This window comes from Hylobates moloch, unplaced genomic scaffold, assembly GCF_009828535.3.
Source record: "Hylobates moloch isolate HMO894 unplaced genomic scaffold, HMol_V3 SCAFFOLD_19, whole genome shotgun sequence".
Taxonomy (NCBI): Eukaryota; Metazoa; Chordata; class Mammalia; order Primates; family Hylobatidae; genus Hylobates; species Hylobates moloch.
In genome coordinates, this window is record NW_026652294.1 from 35,500,379 (window position 1) to 35,527,699 (window position 27,321).

The following is a 27,321-nucleotide window of genomic DNA, read 5'->3' on the forward strand; positions in this document are numbered from 1 at the left end:
GTCTTATTGTCTTTTTTATTTTTATTTTTTTTTGAGACAGAGTCTTGTTGTGTCGCCCAGGCTGGAGTGCAGTGGCATGATCTTGGCTCACTGCAACCTCTGCCTCCTGGGTTCACTCGATTCTCCTGCCTCAGCCTCCTGAGTAGCTGGGATTACAGGTGCACACCACCACACCCGGCTAATTTTTTGTGTATTTTTAGTAGAGACAGGGTTTCAACTATGTTGGCCAGACTGGTCTCGAACTCCTGACCTTGTGATCCGCCCGCCTCGGCCTCCCAAAGTGCTGGGATTACAGGCATGAACCACTGAGCCCAGCCAGTCTTGTCTCTTATGTCTCTTTTAATCCAAAACAGCCCCTCAGAATTTTTTTTTTTTTTTTTGAGACAGAGTTTTGCTCTTGTTGCCCAGGCTGGAGTGTAATGGCGTGATCTCGGCTCACCGCAACCTCTGCCTCCTGGGTTCAAGCAATTCTCCTGCCTCAGCCTCCCGAGTAGCTGGGATTACAGGCATGCACCACCATGCCCAGTTAATTTTGTATTTTTAGTAGAGACAGGGTTTCTCCACGTTGGTCAGGCTGGTCTCGAACTGCCGACCTCAGGTGATCCACCCTCCTTGGCCTCCCAAAGTGGTGGGATAACAGGTGTGAACCACCGCGCTCGGCTCCCTCAGTCTTTCTTAGTCTTTCCTGACTCTGACATTTTTGAATACACAGTCCCTTTAAAGAAATAGTGTTTCTCAATTTGGGCTTGTCTGATGTTTTGTCGTTTTAAAAACTAAAAGAAAAATTTTTTGGGGGGATGGGGTCTTGCTTTGTCACCCAGCCTGGAGTGCAGTGGCGCGAACACAGCTCACTTCAGCCTCGACTTCCCAGGCTAAGGCAATCCTTCCTGCCTCAGCCTCCCAAGTAGCTGGGACTATAGACACACACCACCACACCCGGCTATTTGTTTTTAATTTTTTTTTTTTTGGTATTTTTGTAGCAATGGGGTTTCGCCGTGGTGCCCAGGCTGGTCACAAGCTTCTGGGCTCGGATGATCCTCCTGCCTTGACCTCCCAGTGTTAGGATTACAGGTGTGAGCCACCGCGTCCGGCTGACGTCTTCTCATGATGAGATTCGGGTTGTGCCTTCCTGGCTGGAATGCCACATAGATGATGCTGTGACCTGCGAAGACCTTCACATCTGGAGGCACATGACACCCTCCTGCCTCTCACAGGTGATTTATTTTAACCCCTTGGTCAAGATGTCTGATTCCTCTACTGTATAGTTACTCTTTTTCTTCTTGTTACAAATAAGCAATCTATCAAGAGATGCTTCGTGACCATGCTGACACCCTGCCCCTTACTGAAGTCTTCCCCCCAGATTTAGCCCCCACTGATGAGTTTTGCACACAGGCTGTCTTCTTGTGGGCAGCCCCCTCTGCTATCTTTGTTTCTCCGGGAAGGACCTTAGATCCTGGGTAGGTGCTCGTCCTGCCTGGCAGTCGAATGCAATGCTGCTGTCTTGGCCAACGCCCAGCCTTCCTCATTTGCCCCGGCTTCAAGGAGTTGGTTCACAGTCCTGTATGGGCAACTAGACCATCTCACAGCAAGCAGCACTCTGGGAGTCTCGTCTCATTTCCTGCCCTGGAAGCTTCCCTTCCTCACTGCAGCCACTGCAGCTGCAGGCTGGATCAAGGGGACCACAGAGTTGTCCAGTCCCCCAGGGTGGGGGTGCCAGGAGCCCTTCTCCTCCGTAGCAGGTCTCAGAGGCTGACAATGGGGAAATCGCACTGGTCAGCTTGCCGTGGGCTCAGGAGGAACCTGCGATAAGATGCCCAACAGTTAGGGCAGCTGCTTTGAGGTTTGGAGCCTGGGAGCCCACAGGAAGTGACTTGGTGCTGAGCTGATGTTGCTTCGTCCCGGCGCCGGTCTCAGGCGAGGAGCTGCAGGTTGGCGTGGCTGGGGGGATGTCAGCGGAGTGCCCTGAGCCTGGGCCAGGAGGGCTGCAGGGCCAGTCCCCAGGGCCAGGCAGGCAGTGTCCCCCTCCCATCACGCCCGCCCCCTGGAGCCTGCCCCAGTGGAGGGCCTATGTGGCTGCCGCCGTGCTCTGCTACATCAACCTCCTGAACTACATGAACTGGTTCATCATCGCAGGTGAGGAGGGGACGGCCACCCTGGGCAGTACCTGCTTCTCTGCCCGCCAGCCAGGGGCTGCAGATCCGCGGTGGCCTTCCAGCCATCACCCATCTTTCTGCTCCTGGGCCCGCCTCTGGTGTTCTCACCTCTGGAGGTGGTTTTCAGCTGTACCCGAATCGGGGAGGACCAACTGATGTTCCCAATCCAGCCTCAACTAAGAAGGGACACAGGCTGGGTGTGGTGGCTCCCGCTTGTAATTCCAGCACTTTGGGAGGCTGAGGCAGGAAGATTGCTTGAGCCCAGGAGTTTGAGACCAACCTAGACAACATAGTGAGACTCTGTCTCTATTTATTTATTTTTTTGAGACAGAGTCTCGCTCTGTTGCCCAGGCTGGAATGTAGTTGCACAATCTCAGCTCACTGCAACCTCCGTCTCCCGGGTTCAAGTGATTCTCCTGCCTCAGCCTCCCGAGTAGCTGGGATTACAGGCATGCACCACCACATCCGGCTAATTTTTGTATTTTGAGTAGAGGAGTAGGGACGGGGTTTTACCATGTTAGTCAGGCTGGTCTCGAACTCCTGACCTCAGGTGAGCCGCCCGCCTTGGCCTCCCAAAGTGCTGGGATTACAGGTGTGAGCCACTGCGCCCGGCCTTATTTTTTTTCTTGAAATGGAGTCTCACCCTGTTGCCCAGGCTGGAGTGCAGTGGCGCGATCTCAGCTCACTGCAATTTCTGCCTCCTGGGTTCAAGCGATTCCTATCTCAGCCTCCCGAGTAGCTGGGACTATAGGCGCACACCACCATGCCAGGTTAGTTTTTGTATTTTTAGTAGAGACGGGGTTTTGCCGTGTATGCCAGGCTGTCTCAAACTCCAGACCTCAGGTGATCCGCCTGCCTCGGCCTCCCAAAATGTTGGGATTATAGGCATGAGCCACTGCGCCCAGCCGAGACTCTGTCTCTTTAAAAAATTAAAAATATTTTAGGGCTGGGTGCGGTGGCTCAGGCCTATAATCCCAGCACTGTGGGAGGCCAAGCTGGGCGGATCATTTGAAGTGAGGAGTTTGTGACCAGCCTGGGCAATATGGTGAAACCGTGTCTCTGCTAAAATTACAAAAATTAGCCGAGCATGGTAGCGGGCACCTGTAATCTCAGCTACTGCGGAGGCTGAGGCAGATAATTGCTTGAACTTGGGAGGTCAATGTTGCAGTGAGCCGAGATCCCACCGTTGTACTCCAGTCTGGGCAACAGAGCAAGGCTCTGTCTCAAAAAAAAAGAATAAATAAAAAATATTTTTAAAAATTAAGAGAGGGCACAGTGGGGGTGGGGCCAGAGACATAATGAGGGGTGGGTGGGTGAGGACAGCAGGGAGGACTTCCAGGCAGAGGCCCCGAGGTTCTGGGTGGAAGACAGGGGAGCCTGGGCCAGGCAAGAATAGCTCCTGCTGGCTGTGTTTCTGGGACAACAGGCTGCTCACAAACCGCGCACATCCTGCCTTCCTTCTTGCAGGCCTCAGGGCTCAACCTGCTTCTGTCTTCTGTCACTCATTCACTCACTCACTCACTCATTCATTCATTCAAGACTGATCGGGGGCCAGGCACGGTGGCTCACGCCTGTAATCCCAGCACTTTGGGAGGCTGAGGTGGGTGGATCACCTGAGGTTAGGAATTCGAGACCAGCCTGGCCGACGTGGTGAAACCCCGTCTCTACTAAAAACACAAAAATTAGCCGGGCGTGGTGGCAGGCACCTGTAATCCCAGCTACTCGGGAGGCTGAGGCAGGAGAATTGCTTGAACCCGGGAGGCAGACGTTGCAGTGAGCTGAGATCGTGCCACTGCACTCCAGCCTGGGCAACAGAGCGAGACTCCGTCTCAAACAACAACAACAACAATAACAACAACTGATTGAGGCTCCACTTGGCTCTTCTCTTCTTGTCATTCATTCATTCATTCATTCACTCACTCATTCATTCAAGGCTGACTGAGCACTAACTGTGGGCAGGAGCCCCTGGTGGCTGCTGCGGACCCAGGGAGGAAACGAGACTTGTAGTTCCTGAACTCAAGAACGACCATCTCATGGGGCAGAGATAGAGGCTGGTTGATGGCAGTCCTGCGAGGCAGAGAGGTGTGGCCAGACAAGGGGGGGACACAGGCCGGGCTGGGAGCTCAGGAGGGTGCCTGCAGCCGCCAGGCATCTCTGAGACCTGGGCATCGATCTGTCAGTTACCAGCTCAGCATGCCAGGGAGTAGCTGTGGAATCATGAAACTCTAGGGGCTGCAGAGCCATCCCCAGACCTGGTCATGGTCTTTGAGGAGCTCAGAGGTCAGGAGCTTCTCCTCCTCACTTGAGGTCAGCAGTTCGAGACCAGCCTGGGTAACATAGAAAAACCTTGTCTCTACAAAAAATTTTAAAAATTAGCCAGGGATAGTGACGGCTGAAGACAGTGATGTCTTCAGCCTCTCGGGAGGCTGAAGCAGGAGGATTGCTTGAGGCTGAAGTGGGAGGATTGCTTGAGGCTGCAGTGAGCCCTCTAGCCTGAGTGACAGAGCAAGATCTTATCTCAAACCTCTAAAGACAAAAAGCCAAAACAAAGCAAAACAAAATACACGAAACAAAAAAACCCCAAAGGGGTGTATGGGGTAAGAGCAGAGCTGCTTGGGTGCCAGACTGGGAGCTTGCACTTTCTGCCTTGGGCAATGGGGAGCCATATAATTGGATTTGAGGCCCTGATGGAGGCAAAATGAGCCAGGAAGTCCGTTCAGAGGCTGCTGTAGTGGGTCAGGCCAAAGCTGAGGAGGGCTGAGTTGGAGTGTGGGCCGAGGGCGCGCAAAGGCAGGAAGGAGGAAGAGGTGGGTGGGAGCCAGGAATCACCAGTGCGGAGCTCCCTGAACCCAGGAGCCTGGGGACCCACTATCTCTGCCGCTAGCCCTGGAGGTCCCTGGCTAGGCCCTAAGACCCTGAGTCTTGCCTGTCCGGGTCCCTTCCCCATCAGCATTTCCTCTGTATGTGCAAGAAAGGGGGCTGTGGTTACTGTGGGGATAGAGACCTGGAGAAGTGAAACTGTGCTGGGCATCTGGGAACTGGTGCGGGTAAACAGCTAAAAGGTTCTTGCAGGAAACAGCTCTTATGGGGCCAGGGTGGTAGGCTACAGGTGAAAGCAAGGGTGGGTGCACGCTTGGCTCTGGGTCACCTCTAGAGCACCATGGGGCTGGGAGGAGCCCAGGAGGAGATAAAACAAGGGGATGAGTCCTCATTCCTGAAAATGGAAGATGGGCACAATTTGGGGCATTTTCATTTAGCTATTTATTTTGCTTACCTCTGTTGTCTACTTTTTTTCTTTCCAATGACTGTCTTCTTTTTGTATGTAAAATAATAAAAGGGAGACTTTGAGAGGCCGAGGCAGGTGGATCACCTGAGGTCAGGAGTTCGAGACCAGCCTGGCCAACATGGTGAAACCCCGTCTCTACTAAAAATACAAAAATTAGCCAGGCATGATGGCAGATACCTGTAATCCCAGCTACTTGGGAGGCTGAGACAGGAGAATTGCCTGAACCCATGAGGCAGAGGTTGCAGTGAACTGAGATCGCATCACTGCACTTCAGCCTGGATGAAAGAGTGAGATTCAGTCTCATAAAAATAAATAAAATAAAATAAAAATAAAAATAAAACAAATAAAATATTAAAAGGGGGAAAAGACATACCAGTTTGCCAGGTTGTGGTGGCAAGTGGGGACAAATTAAATGTCTAAACAAAGATTTCTTTTTTTTCTTTTTTTTGTTGGAAATGGAGTCTCGCTCTGCCGCCCAGGGCTGGAGTGCAATGGCACGATCTCAGCTCACTGCAACCTCCACCTCCCAGGTTCCAGCGATTCTCCTGCCTCAGCCTCCTGAGTAGCTAGGACTACAGGCCTGTGCCACCACACCTGGCTAATTTTTTGTGTTTTTTAGTAGAGATGGGATTTCACTGTGTTAGCCACGATGGTCTTGATCTCCTGACCTCAAGATCTGCCGGCCTCGGCCTCCCAAAGTGCTGGGATTACAGGCATGAGCCACCGCGTCCTGCCCTAAACAAAGATTTCTTGCTTTGCTCCTCTGATCCCTTGATCTTCTTGTGCATGGGGCAGGTCTTGGAGGTGCGCACGCAGGGCTTTCTTGGTGTGGGTGTTTCTGCGGGGACCCACTTGGGGGCTTCTGCTCCCCTTCTGTGGTTCTGGGTGTATGGACAGGCTGCCTCTGGCTGAGATTTGAGCCCCAGCTCCCCCAGCTTCAGACGGGCAACCTGGGGCCGCTAGAGCCTCTGTTTCCTCATCTGTAGAATGGGGGCAATGAGAGTCCCCCCCTTTTAGGATGACAACTGCGAGTGTACAGCTCAGGGCCTGGCTGTCAGTCACCTCTTGACTCATGAAAATGATGATTGGTCTTCTTCATAATAATGACAAGGGCCAGAGCCGCATGGCTCACGTGAGCAGGTGCTGCAGACCCAGACCCTTTCTGAGACACCAAGAGGCTATCAGGAAACAGGCCCTGGTGTCTGGGAGACCCACTTTCTCTCTCTACATTAGGCTGGGTGCCCACTGCTGTGCCTCTGGAAGAACAGGCTTGTGCGCATGTGTGCAAGCCAGGACACGTTCGTCTTTGTATGTACATGTTCATCTATGCATGTCCAGTGTCTGTGCATGAGCGAGGCCGCTGTGCCGCACAGCCCCAGGGACTTGTGTTTACACAGCGGCCTGAGTAAAGGGCTGTGCACTGCGCAGCGACAGGAGGCTGCCGCCCCTCTAACTGCAGTGTGGATGGCAGCCCTGAGCCTGTGCATACACGGGCAGGCCTCTGGGTGTGTCTTTATGGGTACATCTCACTGCATATGTGTCTGTGTGCCTGGGTGTATGAGTCTGGGTGTACATGTCTGTGAGTGTGAGTTCCTGTGTGTGTGTGTGTGTGTGTATTTGTGCCTCTGCAGGTGTGTTTCTCTGGGAATGTCTGTTTGTATCTATTTATATCTGTGTTCCCATATGAAGAGGAGGGAAGGAGCCGTGTGGCTGCGTGCTTGTGTGTTGGTGTGTGTGTGTGAATGTCTGTGCCTTTGGGATGCTTGTTTCTTTCTTTTTCTTTCCTTTTTTTTTTTGAGACGGAGCTTGGCTCTTGTTGCCCAGGCTGGAGTGCAATGGCGCGATTTCGGCTCACTGCAACCTCCACCTCCCAGGCTCAAGCAATTCTCCTGCCTCAGCCTCCCGAGTAGCTGGGATTACAGGTGCCCACCACCACGGCCGGCTAATTTTTTGTATTTTTAGTAGAGATAGGGTTTCACCACGTTGACCATGGCTGGTCTCAAACTCCCGACCTCAGGTGATCCGCCCGTCTTGGCCTCCCAAAGTGCTGAGATTACAGCTGTGAGCCACCGCGCCCGGCCAAGGGATGCTTATTTCTTTGAGTGTTTGAAATGCACACGTTTGTCTGTGTGCCTGTTCTTGTGTGTGTGGTTGTACACGTGTGGGAGAGAGGGGGAGAGAACAGTGGGCTTGGGTGCCATGCCCTGTGCTGTGCTGGTCAGCTGTGGCCCTGTGCCAAACCTGGAGCAGCTGCCTTTCGAGGCCAGGAGGGCTACTTCCTGTTTCCTGAGCACTGTCCCTCTGTTTGCAGGAGTGCTACTGGATATACAGGAGGTTTTCCAGATCAGTGACAACCATGCTGGTTTGCTTCAGACTGGTAAGGAGGAGCCCTGGCTCTGCAGCCGGGGCCCTGGGTTCATGCTGGGGTGGGCTCTTTCTGTGGGTCATGTTCTGTGCCCAGATCCAGCCCCACTGGGTCCCCTGGCACAGAGGGTGGGTGGGGTGTGGGTCTGAGGGACAGTCTCGGCTGGAATAGCCACGGTAGTTTGAGTACAGGGTGCTGCAGGAGAGCAGGGGGAGGTGGGGCTGGGAGAGGTCCCTGAGCCTCAGGTCCTGGCTGTAGAGCTGGTCATTCCTTCCTTTCGTGTGGGTGAGGCTCAGCTGTGCACCAGAGGCTTGCTGGGGTTTGAGAAATCCTGATGTGTGCTTTCCTCTCACAGACCTGAAAAATCTGACTACTGGGACACACAAAGTCCAACAGACAGACACAGACACAGACTCATCCTCCCGCATGGGCTCAGATGGACTCTGGGCCCACACAGAGCCTGATATCCAGCAGCAGCGAGCAGCCACATGTTCCATCACAACCTCAGAGCGGTTGGGGTCGTGAGGCATTAGCTTTTCCCTTGTGGGTGCCTGGATGGTGACACACACCCACAGTGTGCATATCCACACACCCACATGTGCACACACATGGTCACAACACACGATACGCCTGTGCACACACCCAGGCTGTAACCAGCAGGCACTGAGGGTCCTCACAGTCCATCATCTCAGGGCTTTGGAACATGGCTCTCAAACTGGGGTACAGGGGTCCCTGGGGATACACAGTCACTTTCTAGGGGCTACATGAACACAGAGAGTTTTGAGAGACTGATTTATTTCTAGATCCTCAAGCCTGTATGTTTTTTTTCCTAAAATGACCTGCCTGAGGGGAAGCCTGTGGTAGGCCTGTGGTTCGCCTGTGGTTCTCCTTCCTCTCCTTCTGTTGTACAATTCCCTATCTACCATGGTAAGCAGAAAGGGACTCCTCTCTGCATCCTGGATGTGCTGCTCCTGGGTGTAAAAACCCCCGGGGTATCAAACAGAGGCCCCCGTGTGGATGCTCGGCTTCTCCCGGAGGGACCTTGGGAGCAAAGCAGAGAGCATCAAGAGAAACATGCTGGGGAGATTTGCCCCAGGCCACAAGCGCAGGCAAGGAGCCAAGCCTTATCTAGCTGTTCCTGTGTGCAGTGTCTACTATTTATCTACGAGTTAGAATTCAAAGTGAGATAGCAGTCTCAGGGATGCATGTCAACACATTTGTTTCAATGAAGGAAAATGAAGCCAACATTTTTCTCATAATCAGTTTGACTGTCTAATTGCTTTGGCAAAAGAGGACAGGCATTATTACTTAGATTCTACTGTACACATTTCCCATAAACTGAATAAACTCGACCCTGTAGCTCCAAGAGTTTGGATGAAAATACAGATTAAAAAAATACGCAACAATGCTGGAAATCCCATCGTTGGCAACGATTCAAACTTGGGATAAGAACGTTAGCTGAAAATGTGTGGAGGAGTACATAGTTCTAGAAACTTCTTTAAGAGTGAGATGAGGCCGGGCGCGGTGGCTCACGCTTGTAATCCCAGCACTTTGGGAGGCCGAGGCGGGCGGATCACGAGGTCAGGAGATCGAGACCACAGTGAAACCCCATCTCTACTAAAAATACAAAAAATTAGCCGGGCGTGGTGGCGGGCGCCTGTAGTCCCAGCTACTCGGAGAGGCTGAGGCAGGAGAATGGCGTGAACCCGGGATGCGGAGCTTGCAGTGAGCCGAGATCGCGCCACTGCACTCCAGCCTGGGCGACAGAGCGAGACTCTGTCTCAAAAAAAAAAAAAAAAAAAAAAAATAGTGAGATGAGAGCCGGGTGCAGTGGCTCACGCCTGTAATCCCAGCTCTTAGGGAGGCAGAGGCAGGAGAATAGCTTGAGCCCAGGAGTTCGAGACCTGCTTGTGCAATATAGTGAGACCCCATTCTCCACAGAAAGGAAAAAAAAAAAGACAAAAGAGTTACGTGAGCAAGAGTTAGAAGGTCATGGCTTTAGAACATGCATCGTTTCCAATTGCCACTCAATCTTGTGGCCAAGAGGCAGCAGCTGATGCTGATCTTCCAGCCATATCTGTAGCCAAAGTGAGACCATCTTGGTTCAACACCCACAACCTTCTCGATTGAATAGATAATGGTGGTTTAGTCAACATTTCCCTTCACTGGTTCTTTTTTTTTCCTTTTTTTCTTGAGACGGAGTTTCACTCTTATTGCCCAGGCTGGAGTGCAATGGCATGATCTCGGCTCACTGCAACCTCTGCCTCCTGGGTTCAAGTGATTCTCCTGCCTCAGCCTCCCAAGTAGCTGGGATTACAGGCACCTGCCATCACGCCAGGCTGATTTTTGTATTTTTAGTAGAGATGGTGGGGGATCTCACCATGTTGGCCAGGCTGGTCTCGAACTCCTGACCTCAGGTGGTCCACCAGCCTTGACCTCCCAAAGTGTTGAGATTACAGGCGTGAGCCACCACACTGATCCTTACCATAATATGGTTCTTACCATAGTGGTCAAGATTATTACTACAAGTCCTGGGCCATGGAGGGAGAAGAGTGTGTGTGTGTGTGAGTGTGTGTGTGTGCGTGTGTGTGTTTGGGAGTAGGTGAAGAGAAGGGTCATCTTTGCAGAAGCAGCTCAAAAATTTCATGAAAGGACAGTGGGCTTGGAGGCCTGATGACCAGGCTGGTCTCTGGTGGCCTCAGATGAGTCTCTTTACCTTTTCCGGTTGCCATGCTATGGCCCTAGACCCAGCCTGTTGTCTGTCCACAGGGCTGCTAAGAAGAGGAAACTGATGACTGAGGGAGAGGGTGGTGAAGAGATAGAGGGGTTGGGCTGGGCACAGTGGCTCACGCCTGTAATCCCAGCACTTTGGGAGGCTGGGTGGATCACCTGAGGTCGGGAGTTTGAGACTAGCCTGGCCAACATGGTGAAACCTCGTCTCTACTAAAAATACAAAAATTAGCCAGATGTGGTGGCAGGTGCCTGTAATCCCAGATACTTGGGAGGCTGAGGCGGGAGAATCACTTAAACCCAGAAGGCGGAGGTTGCAGTGAGCTGAGATCATGCCACTGCACTCCAGACTGGGCCACAGAGTGAGACTGTCTCAAAAAAAAAAAACAAAAAAAGAGAGAGGGGTGGAAGGTGAGAAGAGGCAGTGGTCAGGCTCCCTCCACCCACCCATGGGACAGAGAGGCTGCTGGAGTGAGTTCATTAATTAATAATATTTAAAACTAACACTGACTTGGCCCTTACCACATGTCAGGCACGATTCTAAGTGCTTTAAATGTCAACTTATTTAATCTTCACGACAATCCCACCAGGCAGGTTTTACTATTATGTCCATTTTACAGATGATGAAACTGAGGCTCAGAGAAGTTATGAGACTTGCTGAAGCTGGGATTTGAATCCAGGAAGTGTGCCTCCAGAGTCTGTTTTTTAACTCTGGGAGCATTCATTTCACCCACTATGTCACAGAAATGATTTGAATTAGGAGATGTTGGGAATGAAGAGTGTCTGTTTTCCCCTTGGGAAGGGCATCTGCAGATTCAAAGAGCATCTGCAGGTTTAAGGCACTTAAAACAGCCTGCAAGTGATCCCTGCATGTGAGGAATATGGGGATATATATATTTGTTGTTGTTTGTTTGCTTTTTGTTTTTTTTGAGAGAGACTCTCACTCTGTCACACAGGCTGGAGTGCAGTGGTGCGATCTCAGCTCACTGCAACCTCCACCTCCCAGGTTCAAGCAGTTCTCCCTCAGCCTCCCCAGTAGCTGGGATTACAGGCGCCTGCCACCATGCTCAGCTAATTTCTGTATTTTTAGTAGAGATGGGATTTTACCATGTTGGCCTGGCTGGTCTCGAACTCCTGACCTCGGGTGATCCACCCGCCTTGGCCTCCCAAAGTGCTGGGATTACAGGCGTGAGCCACCGCGCCTGACTGGGAAATAGTTTTATAACTTTTGGATAAAGAAGATATGCATAAACAAGATATGAACAACTCTTGCCCCTCTGGAAGGTTAATACATTTGACTACATCAAAGCTAAACACTTCTGTATGATGGTGATTGAAATTATGCAATCAGTAATAATAATAGATAACATTTATTGGACATTTACATGAAGTTATGCAGATAACTTTTATGTGCTTTATTTTACTTAATCCTCTCAGTAACCAAACGAGGGAATAGCACTGCTGATGAAAGGGGAATATGAAGAGTTAAGGAATCTGCCTAAGGTCACATAGCTGGAAAGTGGCGAGCCAGGATTTAAACCCAGCCAACTTAGTCCCAGAAGTTGCGTTTTTAATTCTTAAAACAAATATAAAAGACTATGGGAACTTATTTCCCAAACATATTAACAAACAACAGCCCAATAGAAAAATGGACAGTGGGCCAGGCGTGGTGGCCCACGCCTGTAACCCCAGCACTTTAGGAGGCCGAGGTGGGTGGATCCCTTGAGCCCAGGAGTTTGAGACCAGCCTGGGCAAGATGCTGAAACCCTGTCTCTACAAAAACTATAAAAATTAGCCAGGTGTGGTGGTACGTGCCTGTAGTCTCAACTACTCTGGAGGCTGAGGTGGGAGGATGGCTTGAGGCCGGGAGGCAGAGGCTGCAGAGAGCTGAGATTGAACCACTGCACTCCAGCCTGGGTGACAGAGTGAGACTTTGTCTCAAAAAATAAAATAAAAGTATAAATGCAGCTGTGTCCAGGGAACATTTTACCGATGTAGGAAAACCAACTCTTTCGTGGCTTCCTGGAATCATCACTAACTAGTTCACAGTCAATGTGCTTATTCCTTTTTGTTTTTTCTTCCTTTTTTTTGAGACTAAGTCTTGCTCTGTTACCCAGGCTGGAGTGCAGTGGCGTGATGTGGGCTCACTGCAATCTCCGCCTCCCGGGTTCAAGTGATTCTCATGCCTCAGCCTCTCGAGTAGCTGGGATTACAGGCGCCCACCATCACGCCTGGCTAATTTTTTTGTATTTTTTTTTTTTTAGTAGAGACGGGGTTTCACCATGTTGCCCAGGCTGTTCTTGAATTCCTGAGCTCAGGCAATCTGCCTGCCTCAGCCTCCCAAAGTGCTGGGATTACAGGTGTGAGCCACCACGCCCGGCCCAATGTGCTCATTCTAAAGTGTCCTCACCTGCTGCTCAGAGTAGGCCCAGGCTGACTTCCCTCTTTCCCGGCTCCCCGTTGCACCAGTAGATGCATGAACGAAAAATCAGACTTGTCCCCATATCCAGGCTCACAAGGGCCATGTGTGTTTGTAAAGCCAGGAAACTGGCATCTGCTCCATGCCTGACCCTCCACATTCACTTCCCATCTCACCTGCACCATCCTGGGAGAGGATGGTGACCTCTCCAGTGTTGGGGTGACACTCAGAGCAAGCGGCAGAGCTGAGCTTTGGGTTTGGGGCCAGATTCAGGCCTCCACACTCTGGGCTGGGGCTGCATGTTGGCCACGCACCGTGAGGTTCACCTTATCTTTTCTTCCTCATACCCTGGGCCCGCTGCCAAGATGCCAGCTTGTGGCAACTGAGTCAGGCTCCTTCCCCAGGCCTGCTGGGCCGTCTGCCCTGCCACGGTCATGGGGGGATCCAGGCTGCCCCTGTGTGTCTCCTCCAGTCTTCATCAGCTGCCTGCTGCTGTCTGCACCCGTGTTTGGCTACCTGGGCGACCGACATAGCCGCAAGGCCACCATGAGCTTCGGGATCTTGCTGTGGTCGGGAGCTGGCCTCTCTAGCTCCTTCATCTCCCCCCGGGTAGGTGTCCATACCCCTGCCCAGGCCCCTGAGGCCCCTATCCCACCTGCTTCCTCCCCGATCCAGCCCCGTTAGAGCTGCGTGGGGACAATTCTGCTCCATTCCTGGCTGTGACTGGATCAGGGATTGCACTGAGGGCTGGGAGAGGAGGTGAGGGCACAGTCTCCAGTCTCCAGCCTGAGTCTGCATAGGGCAGAGCTGGTGGACTTTTTCTTTTTTTCGAGACAGAATTTCGCTCTTGTTGCCCAGGCTGGAGTGCAATGGCGCGATCTCGACTCACTGCAAACTCTGCCTCCCGAGTTCAAGCGATTCTCCTGTCTCAGCCTCCAGAGTAGCTGGGATACCAGGTGCGTGCCACCACGCCCAGCTAATTTTTGTATTTTTTAGTAGAGACAGGGTTTCACCATGTTGGCCAGGCTGGTCTCGAACTCCCAACCTCAGGTGATCCACCCACCTCGGCCTCCCAAAGTGTTGGGATTACAGGAGTGAGCCACCGCGCCCGGCCAAGCCGGTGGACTTTCTTAACAGGAGGCCTCCTCTCTCCTACCTCTCACTGCCGCATCGGCTTCATTTCTGCCCGACTCTGCTGGGGGTGGGGCTGGGGGTAACAGCTGCTGTCTTGGGGAAGTGGCCTGGTTAGCAATGGTGGGACCCAGGAAAAGGGGTCCCCTGGGCAGGGGTGCAGGTGGTGGCTGCAGGGGACACACGTGTGACTGTGGGAACCTGGAGTGGAGAGGTGTCTGTAGCCCCGATCCCCTCTCCCTCCTCTGGGGTCCTGTGTCATGAGGTCCCCTTGGCCCCTCTGACAAACCCTCGCTCGGGTCCCTAGCCCTGTGGGTGATTTCTGGAACTCACGTGGTCTTGTGCCTGCTCGCCCAGTATTCTTGGCTCTTCTTCTTGTCCCGGGGCGTCATGGGCACTGGCTCGGCCAGCTACTCCACCATCGCGCCCACCGTCCTGGGCGACCTCTTCGTGAGGGACCAGCGCACCCGCGTGCTTGCCGTCTTCTACATCTTTATCCCCGTTGGAAGGTTGGTATCACCCATGGGTCTACTTCCCCAGGTGGTAAACTGAGGCCCAAAGGAGTCAGAACAGGGGCTGGACGTGGGTAGGAGAGGTCAAACCAGGAGGGCTGGGATTTGAGTCCCAATGCTACCCCTTCCTCACCACGTGAGTCTACCTCTCCCAGCCTCAGTTTCCTCATCTGTAAACGGGGGCAGTGACACCAGCTGATGGGCTGGGGGAGGAGTAGAGGTGATGAGGATGTGCCCTACAGATTCATACACTCGGCAGTGTGGCCCGCCCAGGGAGGTAAGGTGAGGAAGCGTGTTAGGGCCGGGCCCTGCACCCCACAACAGGCTAGGCTGGAGCAGGATTTGCAGTCAGGACCCTGGCCTCTGACCCAGGTTTCCTGAACTTGCCTGACTCAAGCAGGGCCCAGCCTTGGGCAGGAGGGTGGAGGGTATGTGTTTCCATAGGTGGAGAGAGTGGTGCTGGGGGTGGGCCAGGAGCCAGAGGTCATTGGTGACTTGACCAAGGGCAGCGGACATCTGGGCCTCACGTGGCTTACTTTCCGCAGTGAAACAGCTCTGAGTCTGCAGAGAGCCAGCTCCCTGGGGCATGGGGGGAACCCTGGGTCAGGCTGGCGGTGGGTTCTGCCTTCTGCCTCCCTCCCCTCACAGCCCATCGCCCTTGCCCCTCTGTTGCAGTGGTCTGGGCTACGTGCTGGGGTCGGCTGTGACGATGCTGACTGGGAACTGGCGCTGGGCCCTCCGAGTGAGTCCAGCTTCCTTTTCTTCCCTCTGCTTTCCCTCTGGACCGGCAGGGACTTTCCAGCCTTGGGTGACCTTAGCCACTTGGCGTAGCACCCGGCGCCATTGTGGGGGCAGGGTGGTGGTCAGGCATTGGCAGCTTTGGACATTTGGGGCCTCACAGGGAGCATGGGTTGTGGAAGTGGTGGCCCTGGGCTCAAAAGCTGGCTGCTTAGTTTACAAGCTGTGTGATCTCAAGCAGGCCACCTTCTTCTTCAGAGCCTCGGTTTGCCTGTCAGTAAAGCGGGGGTAGTAAATGCTACCTAAGGCATCTCGAGGATCAGTGAGATGAGAGATGGAAGTTGCAAGCCGCAGGGTCAGGGTGTAGAGTAGGCCCTTGAGGACTGGCGGCCAGGCTCGCTCAGCAGTTGAGCAGGATGCTGAGGAAGATGCCGGGCAGGCCCCGCTGGAGCTGCAGCCCTTGTGTTTCCAACATGGGCACGGAGAGGGACCATTCTGAAGAGGAAGGAACTCCATAGTGGAGGGTGCTGAGCTCAGCTCTAGGAGCGCAGCTTGGTGGGAATGCAGGCTGCACTCAGACCTCTGTGGAGCCAGCCCAGTGCCGGGGAGCTGGGGAGCTGGCGTGTGAAGTGCTGAAGCCAGATTTGGAATCTTGGGGGTGGGGTGGGCTTCAGGGAGGCAGGTCTGACCTGGCTTGAACAAACTTTCTCATGGTCTGAGCTGTTTGAAAGCTGCCCCAAGGTGGGTAGTGAGATCCCCATCTTTGGGGTTTGAGCAGAGGGGCCGCTAGGAGAGGATGCCAGGGCAGGACTGTGTGGCAGATGGAGGACTGGGCCAGGGAAAGGTCAGCTCTAGGGGCAGCAAGTACTCAGGAGGCAGGGCCAGTGTAGCGAGGGTCCCTGTTCTCAACCATCTCAGGCCCACTAACCTCAAAAGAGTGGTGTCTGTACTGGAAAGACGGGAATTACATGAAGTCCCAAAGAGACTCCACTCCCCGGGAAGGCTGCAGTGGTGAGGGCTGAGAAACAGTGGTACGTCCTGCTCTGTGGATACCAGCATCCAGGAATCAGGTCACCCCCACTACCCCCAGGGCTTGGACCCCAGAGGTCAGTCACTGGCTGATACTGTGGCCAGGTGCCCCCGGGGGTCTCTTGGGCTGTGATAATATGCGGCCCTGAGCTTCCTGGGCCCTTCTGTCCCCAGGTCATGCCCTGCCTGGAGGCCGTGGCCTTGATCCTGCTTATCCTGCTGGTTCCAGACCCACCCCGGGGAGCTGCCGAGACGCAGGGGGAGGGGGTCGCGGGAGCCTCCAGGAGCAGCTGGTGTGAGGACGTCAGATACCTGGGGAAAAAGTGAGTGTCCCTGCTACCCCCTGCAAGGCACGGAAAAACCCCTTTGTCTGCCCCAGCATCACTGACCCCCCTCTCTCCACCTCCAGGGAGCCCTCCCTGGTTGTCCCAGTGTTCACAGCCCTCCTCTTCCTCTGAGGTCGCACTTACCAACTGAAGTGCCCCTCTTTCCCTTAGGGCTCAGCCTCCATCACCTTGCCATGTGGCAGAAATATGGACAGGGAGGGAGGGAGATGGCGTGAGCCCCAGCCTTTCCTCTGCTGCTGCCCTGCCCATAAGTGGCCCCTGCACTCGGAGCCTCACTGTCCTTTGTATTCAATGGATGGAGTTCTCCAGCCTTGCCCCCTTCTCCGGGTTGCTGGGAGGATGCTGGGAATTCATCACTCACCTCTCCAAGTCTCATGGCATGTGTGATCCTCTGTGCCAGCCATGCTGGGGGAGGCAGGCAGGAGTCAACTGCTGGTTCCAGGCCTCATGATTTACTGCAAGGCAGGGCATGGACAGGACTCGGTTCTGTTACTGAGCTGTGAAACTGGTCGGGAGGACTCAGAGGAAGATGGGGCAGGCAGGGACAGCTTCCTGGAGAATGTGATGCTGGATGGGGGCCTCTCAGGATGGGGAGATTTGGTCCTGCACAGAGGAGGGAGGGAGGAGAGCCAAGGTGTGTGGGTGGGGGGTCTCAGAAATGTTGGGGAGGCTGGAGCTCAAGGTGCTGCCAGGAAGGATCTGGAGGCTGGAGCTTGGGGTAACCTGAGTGTCTTCGTCTTCGGAGCCTCAGTTTGCCTATCTGTAAAGAGGGGGTAGCAAATGCTGCCTATGGAATCTTGAAGGTAATGAGACAAGATGGGAAAGTTTCTAGACTGCCCAGGAGTGGGGAGGAGTGGACAGGCCCCTTCAGCCCCAGCCCCTTCCCGACTGCAGCTGGGGCACCTTGTCTTGCAGCTGGAGTTTCGTGTGGTCGACCCTCGGAGTGACCGCCATGGCCTTTGTGACTGGAGCCCTGGGGTTCTGGGCCCCCAAGTTTCTGCTCGAGGCGCGCATGGTTCACGGGCTGCAGCCTCCCTGCTTCCAGGAGCCGTGCAGCAACCCCGACAGGTGAGGGCGTCCGGGGGCCCTGGGGCACCTGGCCTGGCTCGGGGGCTCTTGCTGAGGACATTCTGAGGTTCTGAGCTCCAAAATTCAGTTTCTTGGGGTGGGGCACGTGGTGCTGTGTGAAGACAGTGGAGCTCAGAACCCAGATGGCAGCAGGAGGCCTGGCTCTGGCCCTGGCTGAGCCTCTGCCACTCTGGGTGCCCATGGCCAGCTCTCTTGTACTCTCTGGGCTGAATTCCCCATCTCCCCACTCTTGGGGCTGCTGTGGGCTCCAGAAGGCACTGGCGGGAAACGGGGGTGAAGCTTGTGTGGGGCTGTGGGATGAGAGGAACCTTAGGCAGCTACCCTTCAGAGGGGCCCGTAGCATCTTCTGTGAGGGCATCCCATTTTACAGATGGCAAACTGGGGCCTGGGAGGCCTCGTCACTTAGCGGTTTTGGGATTTCATGTGTGTGAGAAGGCTGCTGGGAGGGGAGGCGCGGGCACTCTGCCCTCAGGGCACGCCATCTCCCGCTTCCTGCCTGGCTGTCTGCTGCCCGGCTGGGCTCCACTTCTGTTACTGTCATCTTTGACCCTGTTCTCCAAGAGCTCCAGGGACCACTTGATGCTGAGTCAAGGACATCCTTCAATCCTCCCTTCCTTCTCTCCTCCTCCTCCCGGAACCCTTCACCCCGGCCACCTCCCTGCTTCCAGGGCTGCTCTTCAGCCTCCTTGCGGTCCCCTCCTCCTCTCTGACCCTGTCCTGGTGGGTCCTGGGGGCTCCTGGGGATGCTGCCTTCTTTCCTGGAGCCCCATCCTCCCCCAGGGTTTTGGCGACACTCATCCTCTGCTGACTGCACCTACGCTTGCCTTCTCCTTCCCTCCTCCTCCTCCTCCTTCCTCCTCTTTTCTCTCTTCTCCTCTTCTCTCCTTCCCTTTTTTTCTTTCTCTCTCCCTCCTTCCCCCTCTCCCCTCCTTCCTCTCTCTCTCCCTCCCTCTCTTTTCTTTTCTTTCTTTTTTGAGTCAAGGTCTCATTCTGTCACCAGGCTGGAGTGCAGTGGTACAAACACAGTTCACTGCAGCCTCGATCTCCCAGGCTTAAGCAACCCTCCCACCTCAACCTCCCAAGTAGCTGGGACCACAGGCACACGCCACCATGCCTGGCTATTTTTATTTTATTTATTTATTTTTTTTTGAGACAGAGTTTCACTCTTGTTGCCCAGGCTGGAGTGCAATGGCACAATCTTGGCTGACTGCAATCTCCACCTCTCGGGTTCAAGTGATTCTCCTACCTCAGCCTCCCGAGTAGCTAAGATTACAGGCATGTGCCACCACACCTGGCTAATTTTTTTTTTTTGTATTTTTAGTACAGATGGGGTTTCATCATGTTGGGCAGGCTGGTCTCAAACTCCTGACCTCAAATGATTGGCCCGCCTCGGCTTCCCAAAGTGCTGGAATTACAGGCGTGAGCCACCGCGCCCGGCTGAACTTACAGATAATTAAGGGCTTTCTTGGCTATGAGTCTGGGATGCTGGGAAGGCCCTGTGTGTATAGAGGGAACATGAAGGGCTTGGTAGCTGGGGCATGTCCTCTGGCTGCACCTCCCACTCGGGGGCTGGCGGGGGTGCCTTTTCAGGCAGCCTGTCTAAATAATCAATCCTAAGTCTCACGAATATCTCGAGAACCTGCCAAGGTCAGCTGAGACCAGGACTCAGAGGCAGCTAGCATACACCCGGGATTTGGGTCATTTGACTGGGCTGAGCCAGACCTCGCCCAGCGTGGAAGGCTGGGAAGGTTTGGAAAGCACTTCTTCTTCTTCTTTTTTTAAATTTGAGACAGAGTCTTGCTGTGTTGCCAGGCTGGAGTGCAGTGGCACAATCTCGGCTCACTGCAACCTCCGCCTCCCGGGTTCAAGCGATTCTCCTGCCTCAGCCTCCCCAGTAGCTGGGACTACAGGTGCGCACCACCATGCCCAGCTAATTTTTGTACTTTTGGTAGAGATTTAGAGAATTCTCGGTCATTTGTGCAAAGCGAGGGTGGGAGAAGAGAGGGCAAGCTACGTCGGTCAGCGTGGACCAGTCCCACAGAGCCATCAGCACTGGTCAGGAGCTTGCTCCGAGGACAACAGGGAGCTGCTGAGGGGCTGGAGAGACCCTAGTTAGACTGGTGTTTCCTTTTTTTTTTTTTTTTTTTTTGAGACGGAGTCTTGCTCTGTCGCCCAGGCTGGAGTGCAGTGGCGCAATATCGGCTCACTGCAAGCTCCGCCTCCCAGGTTCACGCCATTCTCCTGCCTCAGCCTCTCCAAGTAGCTGGGACTACAGGCGCCCCCCACTACGCCCGGCTAATTTTTTTGTAGTTTTAGTAGAGACGGGGTTTCACCGTGGTCTCGATCTCCTGACCTCGTGATCCGCCCCCCTCGGCCTCCCAAAGTGCTGGGATTACAAGCGTGAGCCACCGCGCCCGGCCTAGACTGGTGTTTTCAAGAGTTCGTGCTGGGCACCATCTCAGCGTTCCCTTTGAGCTCCTTTATTTGTTTTGTTTGGTTTGGTTTTTGAGATGGAGTCTTGCTCTCTTGCCCAGGCTGGAGTGCAGTGGTGCGATCTCAGCTCACTGCAACCTCCACCTCCCGGATTCAAGTGATTCTCCTGCCTCAACCTCCCGAGTAGGCTGGGATTACAGGTGCCCACCACCATTCCCAGCTAATTTTTGTATTTTTTTTTTTTTTTTTTTTTTTTTTTTTTAGTAGAGATGGGGTTTTGCTGGGTTGGCCAGGCTGGTCTTGAATTCCTGACCTCAAGTGATCCACCCACCTCGGCCTCCCAAAGTCCTGGGATTATAACCGTAAGCCACCTCGCCTGGCCCCTTTGAGCTCCTTTAAAAGGGGGCTGGAGGTTGCAGAATGGACCAGGAGGGTGAAGATGTGTATTCAAATCCTGGTCTGTAATTTACCAGCTGGGTAATCTTGGCCTTGACCTTTCTCAGCCTCACCTTGCTCACCTACCCATCTGCGAATTGTAGGAGGAATCAGTGAGTTCACTTGCTCAACACACATTTCTCATGTGCCGGGCTCTATGCGTCCAGCAGACAGTCAAGAGAGGAAACCAAACCTGTTACTGTTCTCTAGGGATTCCCAGGCCAGTGAATGAATCTGATGACAGACGCAGAATGTGCTGTGGGAACTGATGGGAGTGAAGGGATAAGCAAGGGAACAAAGGAAGGGCATCCCCAAGTAGGCTGTGCTGGGTCTTGAAGGATGAGTAGGAGTTTGATAGGTCAAAAACTAGTGAAGGGTGTTCTAGGCAGAGGAATGAAAGTATGTGGAGGGCAGTCAGGAGGGGAGAGCAACAAGTTTGGGGGAAGAAAATAGAGCTGGGACCTGGGGTTGATGTGAGCCAGAGTCATATCACGAAGAACAATGTACACCATATGGAACTGTGGACAAATCTAGTGGGTGTCTGAGAGCTGGTGGAGAATTTTAGGCAGGAGGTGGGCGGGGACATGGTCAGGTCTGTGTTTTTGATTTTATTTTTAGAGACAGGTTCTTGCTCTGTTGCCCAGGCTGGAGTGCAGTGGTATGATCATAGCTCACTGTGGCCTCGAACTTCTGAGCTCAAGTGATCCTCCCGCCTCAGCCTCCTGAGTAGCTGGGACTACAGGTGCATGCCACCAAGGCTGGATAATTTAAAAATTTTTTGTAGAGACGAGATCTTTCTGATCTTGAACTCCTCCCACCACAGATCTCCTGCCACTATAGAATGCACTCTTGGGGAGCCTGTGTGGAGGTTATTTTGGAGGGACAGGTCTCCACAGGAAGGATGTACAAGGGGAAGCCAAACAGAGTAGAAGTGGGTCTAAAAGTGGGTGGGAAAGGGACGGAAGTCAGGTAGGGGCTGCCTGAGAGGGGTTCAAAGACAGGGAGTGGAAGGATGGGATTCCAGGAGGGAGGGCGTGTAGAGGGCCCAGACAAGGGCCGGGTGTATCACAGGGGCTCAGTAAATACGTGTTCGCTTCCCTCCATTCCTCTTAGTACTGGGAGCTGGAAAGAGAGAAAGTTGGGGCCAGGGTGGGACCCTGGAATTCAGATTTTGAGTGGGGCAGTTTTGGGGGGTGAAAGGGTAAGGGTCAATGAAGATGAGGCAGGCTGGGACCTGGGGTGCAGGGTGATCACCCACATGGCCAGTGGGATCCCCAGGATGAGACAGGGGATGAGGCAGGAAAGGGGGTGGGGGAGGGCAGTGGGACATTGGTCCCTGGTCAGGGTCCCCAGGCCCTGGGAGCATCAGTGAGGAGGGTGGGTAAGGTCTCGGTCAGGTCAGGGGCCCACAGCCATATTCCCTGTAGACACCAGATCATGCACTTGAGCCGAGAGGCTAGACCTGGGGCTGGGAGCAGGGTGAAGGGTCCCTATGCTGAGCTCACCCAGCTGACCAACCCCTCTGTGCTCTTCCCCATCAGCCTGATTTTTGGGTCACTGACCATCATGACCGGCGTCATTGGGGTCATCTTGGGGGCAGAAGCTGCGAGGAGGTACAAGAAAGTCATTCCAGGAGCTGAGCCCCTCATCTGCGCCTCCAGCCTGCTTGCCACAGCCCCCTGCCTCTACCTGGCTCTCGTCCTGGCCCCGACCACCCTGCTGGCCTCCTATGTAAGTGAGAGCCTCTATGGAGGTGGGGACAGGGTCGGGGGGCGAGGAACTCCTGTTTCCACAGGCTCACGCTGTGCCTGGCCTTTATGTACATTCTGTTGATCACTCCTTCTGGGTAGAGCTTGTTATCCCCATTTTAGAGATCAGGAAAGAGAAGCTTGGCTGGACGCGGTGGCTCACGTCTGTAATCCTAGCACTTTGGGAGGTCAAGGCCAGCCTGGCCAATATGGCGAAACCCCATCTCTACTAAAAATACAAAAAATTAGCTGGGCATGGTGGCAGGCACCTGTAATCTCAGCTGCTTGGGAGGCTGAGGCAGGAGAATCGCTTGAACCCAGGAGGCAGAGGTTGCGGTGAGCTGAGATTGCGCCACTACACTCCAGCCTGGGCGACAGAGCAAGACTCCATCTTGGGGGATAAAAAAGAGAGAGAAGCTTACCAGGAGTTCCACGGTGAGGAAGGGGCAGAACTGGGATTTGAGCCTGAGCTTTTCTGACTGTAAAAGGTGTCCTCTGAGCATTGGGTTAATGTGTTAGTTTGAGAAAATAGGACTCATTTGTTGCCAGGGTATATTGTGGGCCCAAGAAAAAATAGAGCAGTTCTCCCCAGGTTACAGAGGAGGGAAGCAAGGCCCAGATTGCTTATGGCCAATATGGATGCTGCTTTAAGGGCGATAATCATGGTAATATCAAGTGTTCCAAATCCACATCCCATCACACCCCTTCATGGGCCTCACACTCTGGCTATGCCAGCTGCGTGGGCACACACACTTCCCAGACTTTGCACCTGTCCATTTCTTCCACCAAGAGCACCAGTTCCTCTTTTGTGCATCCTGAAATCCTCCTTCTGCAAGACTCAACTCAAAGTCCGCTTCCTCCAAAAGCCTTCCCCTACCACTCTATCCTCACACCAGAATTCATGTTCCCACTTGGGCTCAGCACCTGTTTGGGTCCCATGAGGCACCGAGGTTTATGGGGCCTGTCCACAGACAGGGAGCCCAAAGGGTGGGACCAGAGCCAGAGGGTCCCTGTGTGCAGCCGTGTCCCTGGCTCCCCAGAGCCCCAGCCCTGCCTGTCCCCCAACATGGGAAAGGGTGACTGATTCTGGGAAGATGATGCCAGCCCAGCCACAAGCAGAGGGGCTAGACCTCTCTTCCTTTCCCAGCTCCGTGGCCCTGGGCCCTGTGGCTGCAGACACAGATGCGCTTGCACGTGTTAACCAGGTTGGACTTTGGAGAAGTAAACCAGCCACAACTTTATTGTCCTCACACTAGTTTGGCTGCATCTCCCACCCATGGCCAGAGCCCATCGCTTCTTCAGTCACACACGTGAACTAAACAGTCTGGTCCCATTGAAATCAAAACAACTTTAGCCCTGCTTCCAAATAAAGCTTTTTTTTTTTTTTTTTTTGAGACAGAGTCTTGTTCTGTTGCCCAGGCTGGAGTGCAGTGGCACGATCTCGGCTCACTGCAACCTCCACCTCCTGGGTTCAAGTGATTCTCCTGACTCAGCCTCCCAAGTAGCTGGGATTACATGTGCAAGCCACCACGCCCAGCTAATTTTTGTATTTTTAATAGAGATGGGGTTTCACCGCATTGGCCGGGCTGGTCTCAAACTCCTGACCTCAGGCGATTCGCCTGTCTCGGCCTCCCAAAGTGCTGGGATTACAGGTGTGAGCCACCACACCCAGCCCCAAACAAAGCTTCTATCAGGACCAGAAAACTGCCTTGGGAAGAGGCGGGGCTGTAGTCCGGTTTTGTTCTCCTTGTTCCATCTTCCACCCCACACCCCTGACATCTCCCCTCCCCTTGCGATTCTGTCCTCTCCAGAGATAAGCGGGCAAGGAAGGATGACTGAGAACAGGCCAAGTATTGCCTGTGTCCAGAGTGTTTCTGCTGACTGTCAATGCCCCCCATGTGGCAGATGCCCAGAGGCAGGGTATGGGGGTTGCACTTTGTGGGCATTTTGGGGTCTCTGGCCCTGGTTTTTGCTTTGCCCAATTCCTTGATGCAAGGGTTGCCTTTCCAGCCAGGCCGTCTTGCCCGGGTAGGCAATCCTGCAGGGGCCCCCCTCTCATGAGCACCTTGTCTCCCTCCGCGGTGTCCATCTGAGCCCTGTAGGAGGTCAGGAAGGGAGGCCTCCCCCACTGCCGCCCTCTCCCCTCCCACGACACTGCAGGCTACTCCATCTGGCATCCCCACCCACAGACTTCCCTGGGAGGAGTCAGGCCCCAGGGTCCGTTCTCCCCGAATGCCAGATGACATGCGTCTGAGTGTCCTGAAGACGTCTTCTGTGCACACCCCTCAGGCTGTCCTGGTATAGGAGGCTCAGCATTTAACCGGCGTCCAGCCAGGGAGAAAAGGCCAGCTTCCTTTCTGGCAAGCACTGCCCTCTGGGGGGGTGAGTGTCACCTGAAGCCCCTCACTCAGCTTAAGAGTAGAACTCTTTATTCTTTATCTATTAACTTTTTTAGAGGTGGGGGCTCTCACTATGTTACTCAGGCTGGTCTTGAACTCCTGGGCTCCAGCAATCCTCTTACCTCAGCCTCCTGAACAGCTGGGACTACAGGCGTGCACCACCACACCCGGCTAATTTTTGTATTTATAGTAGAGATGGGGTTTCGCCATGTTGCCCAGTCTGGTCTCGAACTCCTGTCCTCAAGTGATCTGCCCATCTCAGCCTCCCAAAGTGCTGGGATTACAGGCATGAGCCACCGCACCTGGTCAAGAGCAGAACTCTTTCAATAAATCCTCCCCTGGGCATGACTTCTATGCAAGCGGCGGGGGGCCAAATGGGATAACTCTGTCGTCTCACCGAGTCCTGAAGGTGTGCTGGCACCTCTCTTGAGGCGTGGGAGCTGCTCATCCCTTGTTCTCAGCCTTGGGTCTCTGCGGAAATTCCTGAAGACTAGAAAGTCTTGTCATTCTCTTCTGCACATGCTCTTATTTAGTCCTCACTACTGACACTTTTGTGGGGAAGGTTTTTTCTTTTCATATTTTATTATTTTATTTTATTTATTTATTTTTTTTGAGACAGAGTCTCTCTGTCGCCCAGGCTGGAGTGCAGTGGCGCGATCTCAGCTCACTGCAGGCTCCGCCCCCCGGGGGCTCACGCCATTCTCCTGCCTCAGCCTCCCGAGTAGCTGGGACTACAGGTGCCCGCCACCTCGCCCGGCTAATTTTTTGTATTTTTAGTAGAGACGGGGTTTCACTGTGTTAGCCAGGATGGTCTCGATCTCCTGACCTCGTGATCCGCCTGCCTCAGCCTCCCAAAGTGCTGGGATTATAGGCGTGAGCCACCGTGCCCGGCTATTATTTTATTTTTTGAGACGGAGTCTCTCTCTGTTGCCCAGGCTGGAGTACAGTGGCATGATCTAGACTCATTGCAACCTCTACCTCTCAGGTTCAAGCGATTCTCCTGCCTCAGCCTCCCCAGCAGCTGGGATTATAGGTGCATGCCACTAATTGTTGTTTTTGTTTTTGTGGTTTTTTTTTTTTTTTTGAGACAGAGTCTCCCTCTGTCGCCCAGGCTGGAGTGCAGTGGAGCGATCTCAGCTCACTGCAACCTCTGCCTCCCAGGTTCGAGTGATTCTATCTCAGCCTCCTGAGTAGCTGGGATTCCAGGCCCATGCCACCACACCCGGCTAATTTTTGTATTTTTAGTAGAGATGGTGTTTCACCATTTTGACCAGGCTGGTCTCGAACTCCTGACCTCAAGCGATCTGCCTACCTCGGCCTCCCAAGGTGCTGGGATTACAGGCGTGATCCACCACGCCCGGCCTGGAAGGTTTTTTCTTATGCCATTTGACAGGTTGGAAAACTGAAGCCCGCAGATAGAATAAGGTAAATAGTGGGACAGACAAAACTCCAACACCTGGCTGGGTGCAGTGGCTGACGTCTGGAATCCCAGTATTTTGGGAGGCCAAAGTGAGAGGATCACTTGAGCTCAGGAGTTAGAGACCAGCCTGGACAATGTAGCAAGACCCTGTCTCTACAGAAAATTAAAAAATTAGTTGGGCATGGCGGCACATGCCTGTAGTCCCAGCTACTGGGGAGGCTGAGGCTGGAGGATTGTTTGAGCCCGAGTGATAGAGGCTGCAGTGAGCTCTGATCATGCCACTGCACTCCAGCCTGGGTGACAGAGTAGGACCCTGTCTCAAAACAAACAAACAATCAATCAAACAACCTCCAACTTGGCTGTGACACCTCCAAAGTCTGTGTCTTTCATAGTGCACTGACCCAGAAACAGAGCTGGGCACACCCCAGGCACTAGTAAATCCCTTAATGCTTATTGACCGAGGGAGGGGACCATCACTTCTAGCTGGTGGGAGCTGATGGGAGCTGATGGGGCCTGACCTCGCAGGGAGGCTGAGGCCCAGGCAGATGGAGGCCCCATCAAAGCTGTCCCTGTACCAGCCAGCTGGGGCTGGGGGCCCCCTGCCAGCCCTGCTTCTGCCACTGTCTTGGTTGGTTCTGGGAGGTGCTCCTTGCCTGTGTTTTGGGGACACAGCTGCCCCCACCTCCACCCCCTGCACCCTGCAGCCTGGCGCATCTCCAGAGCTGGTTGGCTCATCTAGAAATGACATTGCATATTGGCCGCCAAAGCCAGCTGGAGAAACTCTTCTTTAGGCCTGCCCTGGGGGTTGGGGCTGAGGGGTAGAAAGGCAGGCAGGGCCAGAGTGCATCCATCCTCTGGCGCTGGGAAGCTGCTGGGTCTGGCATGGTACCCATCCGACGCTGAGCCTCTGCGGCCAGAACTCTAACCCTCCAGAGGTGCTGCCATCCCGCCCCCACCCCATGGCTCTGTCTGTGCCTCCGTAGAATGCTCGGATGTTCTGACCTGAGAGTCAGGCTCCAGTCCTTCCTCCCCAACAACTGTCAGTCACAAAGCCCTTGACCTCTCCCAGGCCTACCCTTTCCTCTCC

At 53.9% G+C, this 27,321-nt stretch overlaps 1 protein-coding gene across 2 annotated transcripts in view; it reads left to right on the plus strand.

The window, feature by feature from the left end:
- The first annotated feature begins 1,783 nt into the window (after positions 1 to 1,783).
- Positions 1,784 to 27,321, plus strand: part of SPNS3 (SPNS lysolipid transporter 3, sphingosine-1-phosphate (putative)) — a 56,691-nt gene continuing 31,153 nt past the window's right edge. For both annotated transcript variants that reach the window (XM_032137921.2, XM_032137922.2), the window contains exons 1-8: positions 1,784 to 2,133; positions 7,751 to 7,816; positions 13,426 to 13,562; positions 14,442 to 14,593; positions 15,272 to 15,338; positions 16,538 to 16,686; positions 17,626 to 17,778; positions 22,209 to 22,398. In XM_032137921.2, coding sequence (XP_031993812.1) covers positions 1,947 to 2,133; positions 7,751 to 7,816; positions 13,426 to 13,562; positions 14,442 to 14,593; positions 15,272 to 15,338; positions 16,538 to 16,686; positions 17,626 to 17,778; positions 22,209 to 22,398 — 1,101 coding nt within the window. In that variant the 5' untranslated portion in view covers positions 1,784 to 1,946. The remainder of the gene's footprint in view (positions 2,134 to 7,750; positions 7,817 to 13,425; positions 13,563 to 14,441; positions 14,594 to 15,271; positions 15,339 to 16,537; positions 16,687 to 17,625; positions 17,779 to 22,208; positions 22,399 to 27,321) is intronic.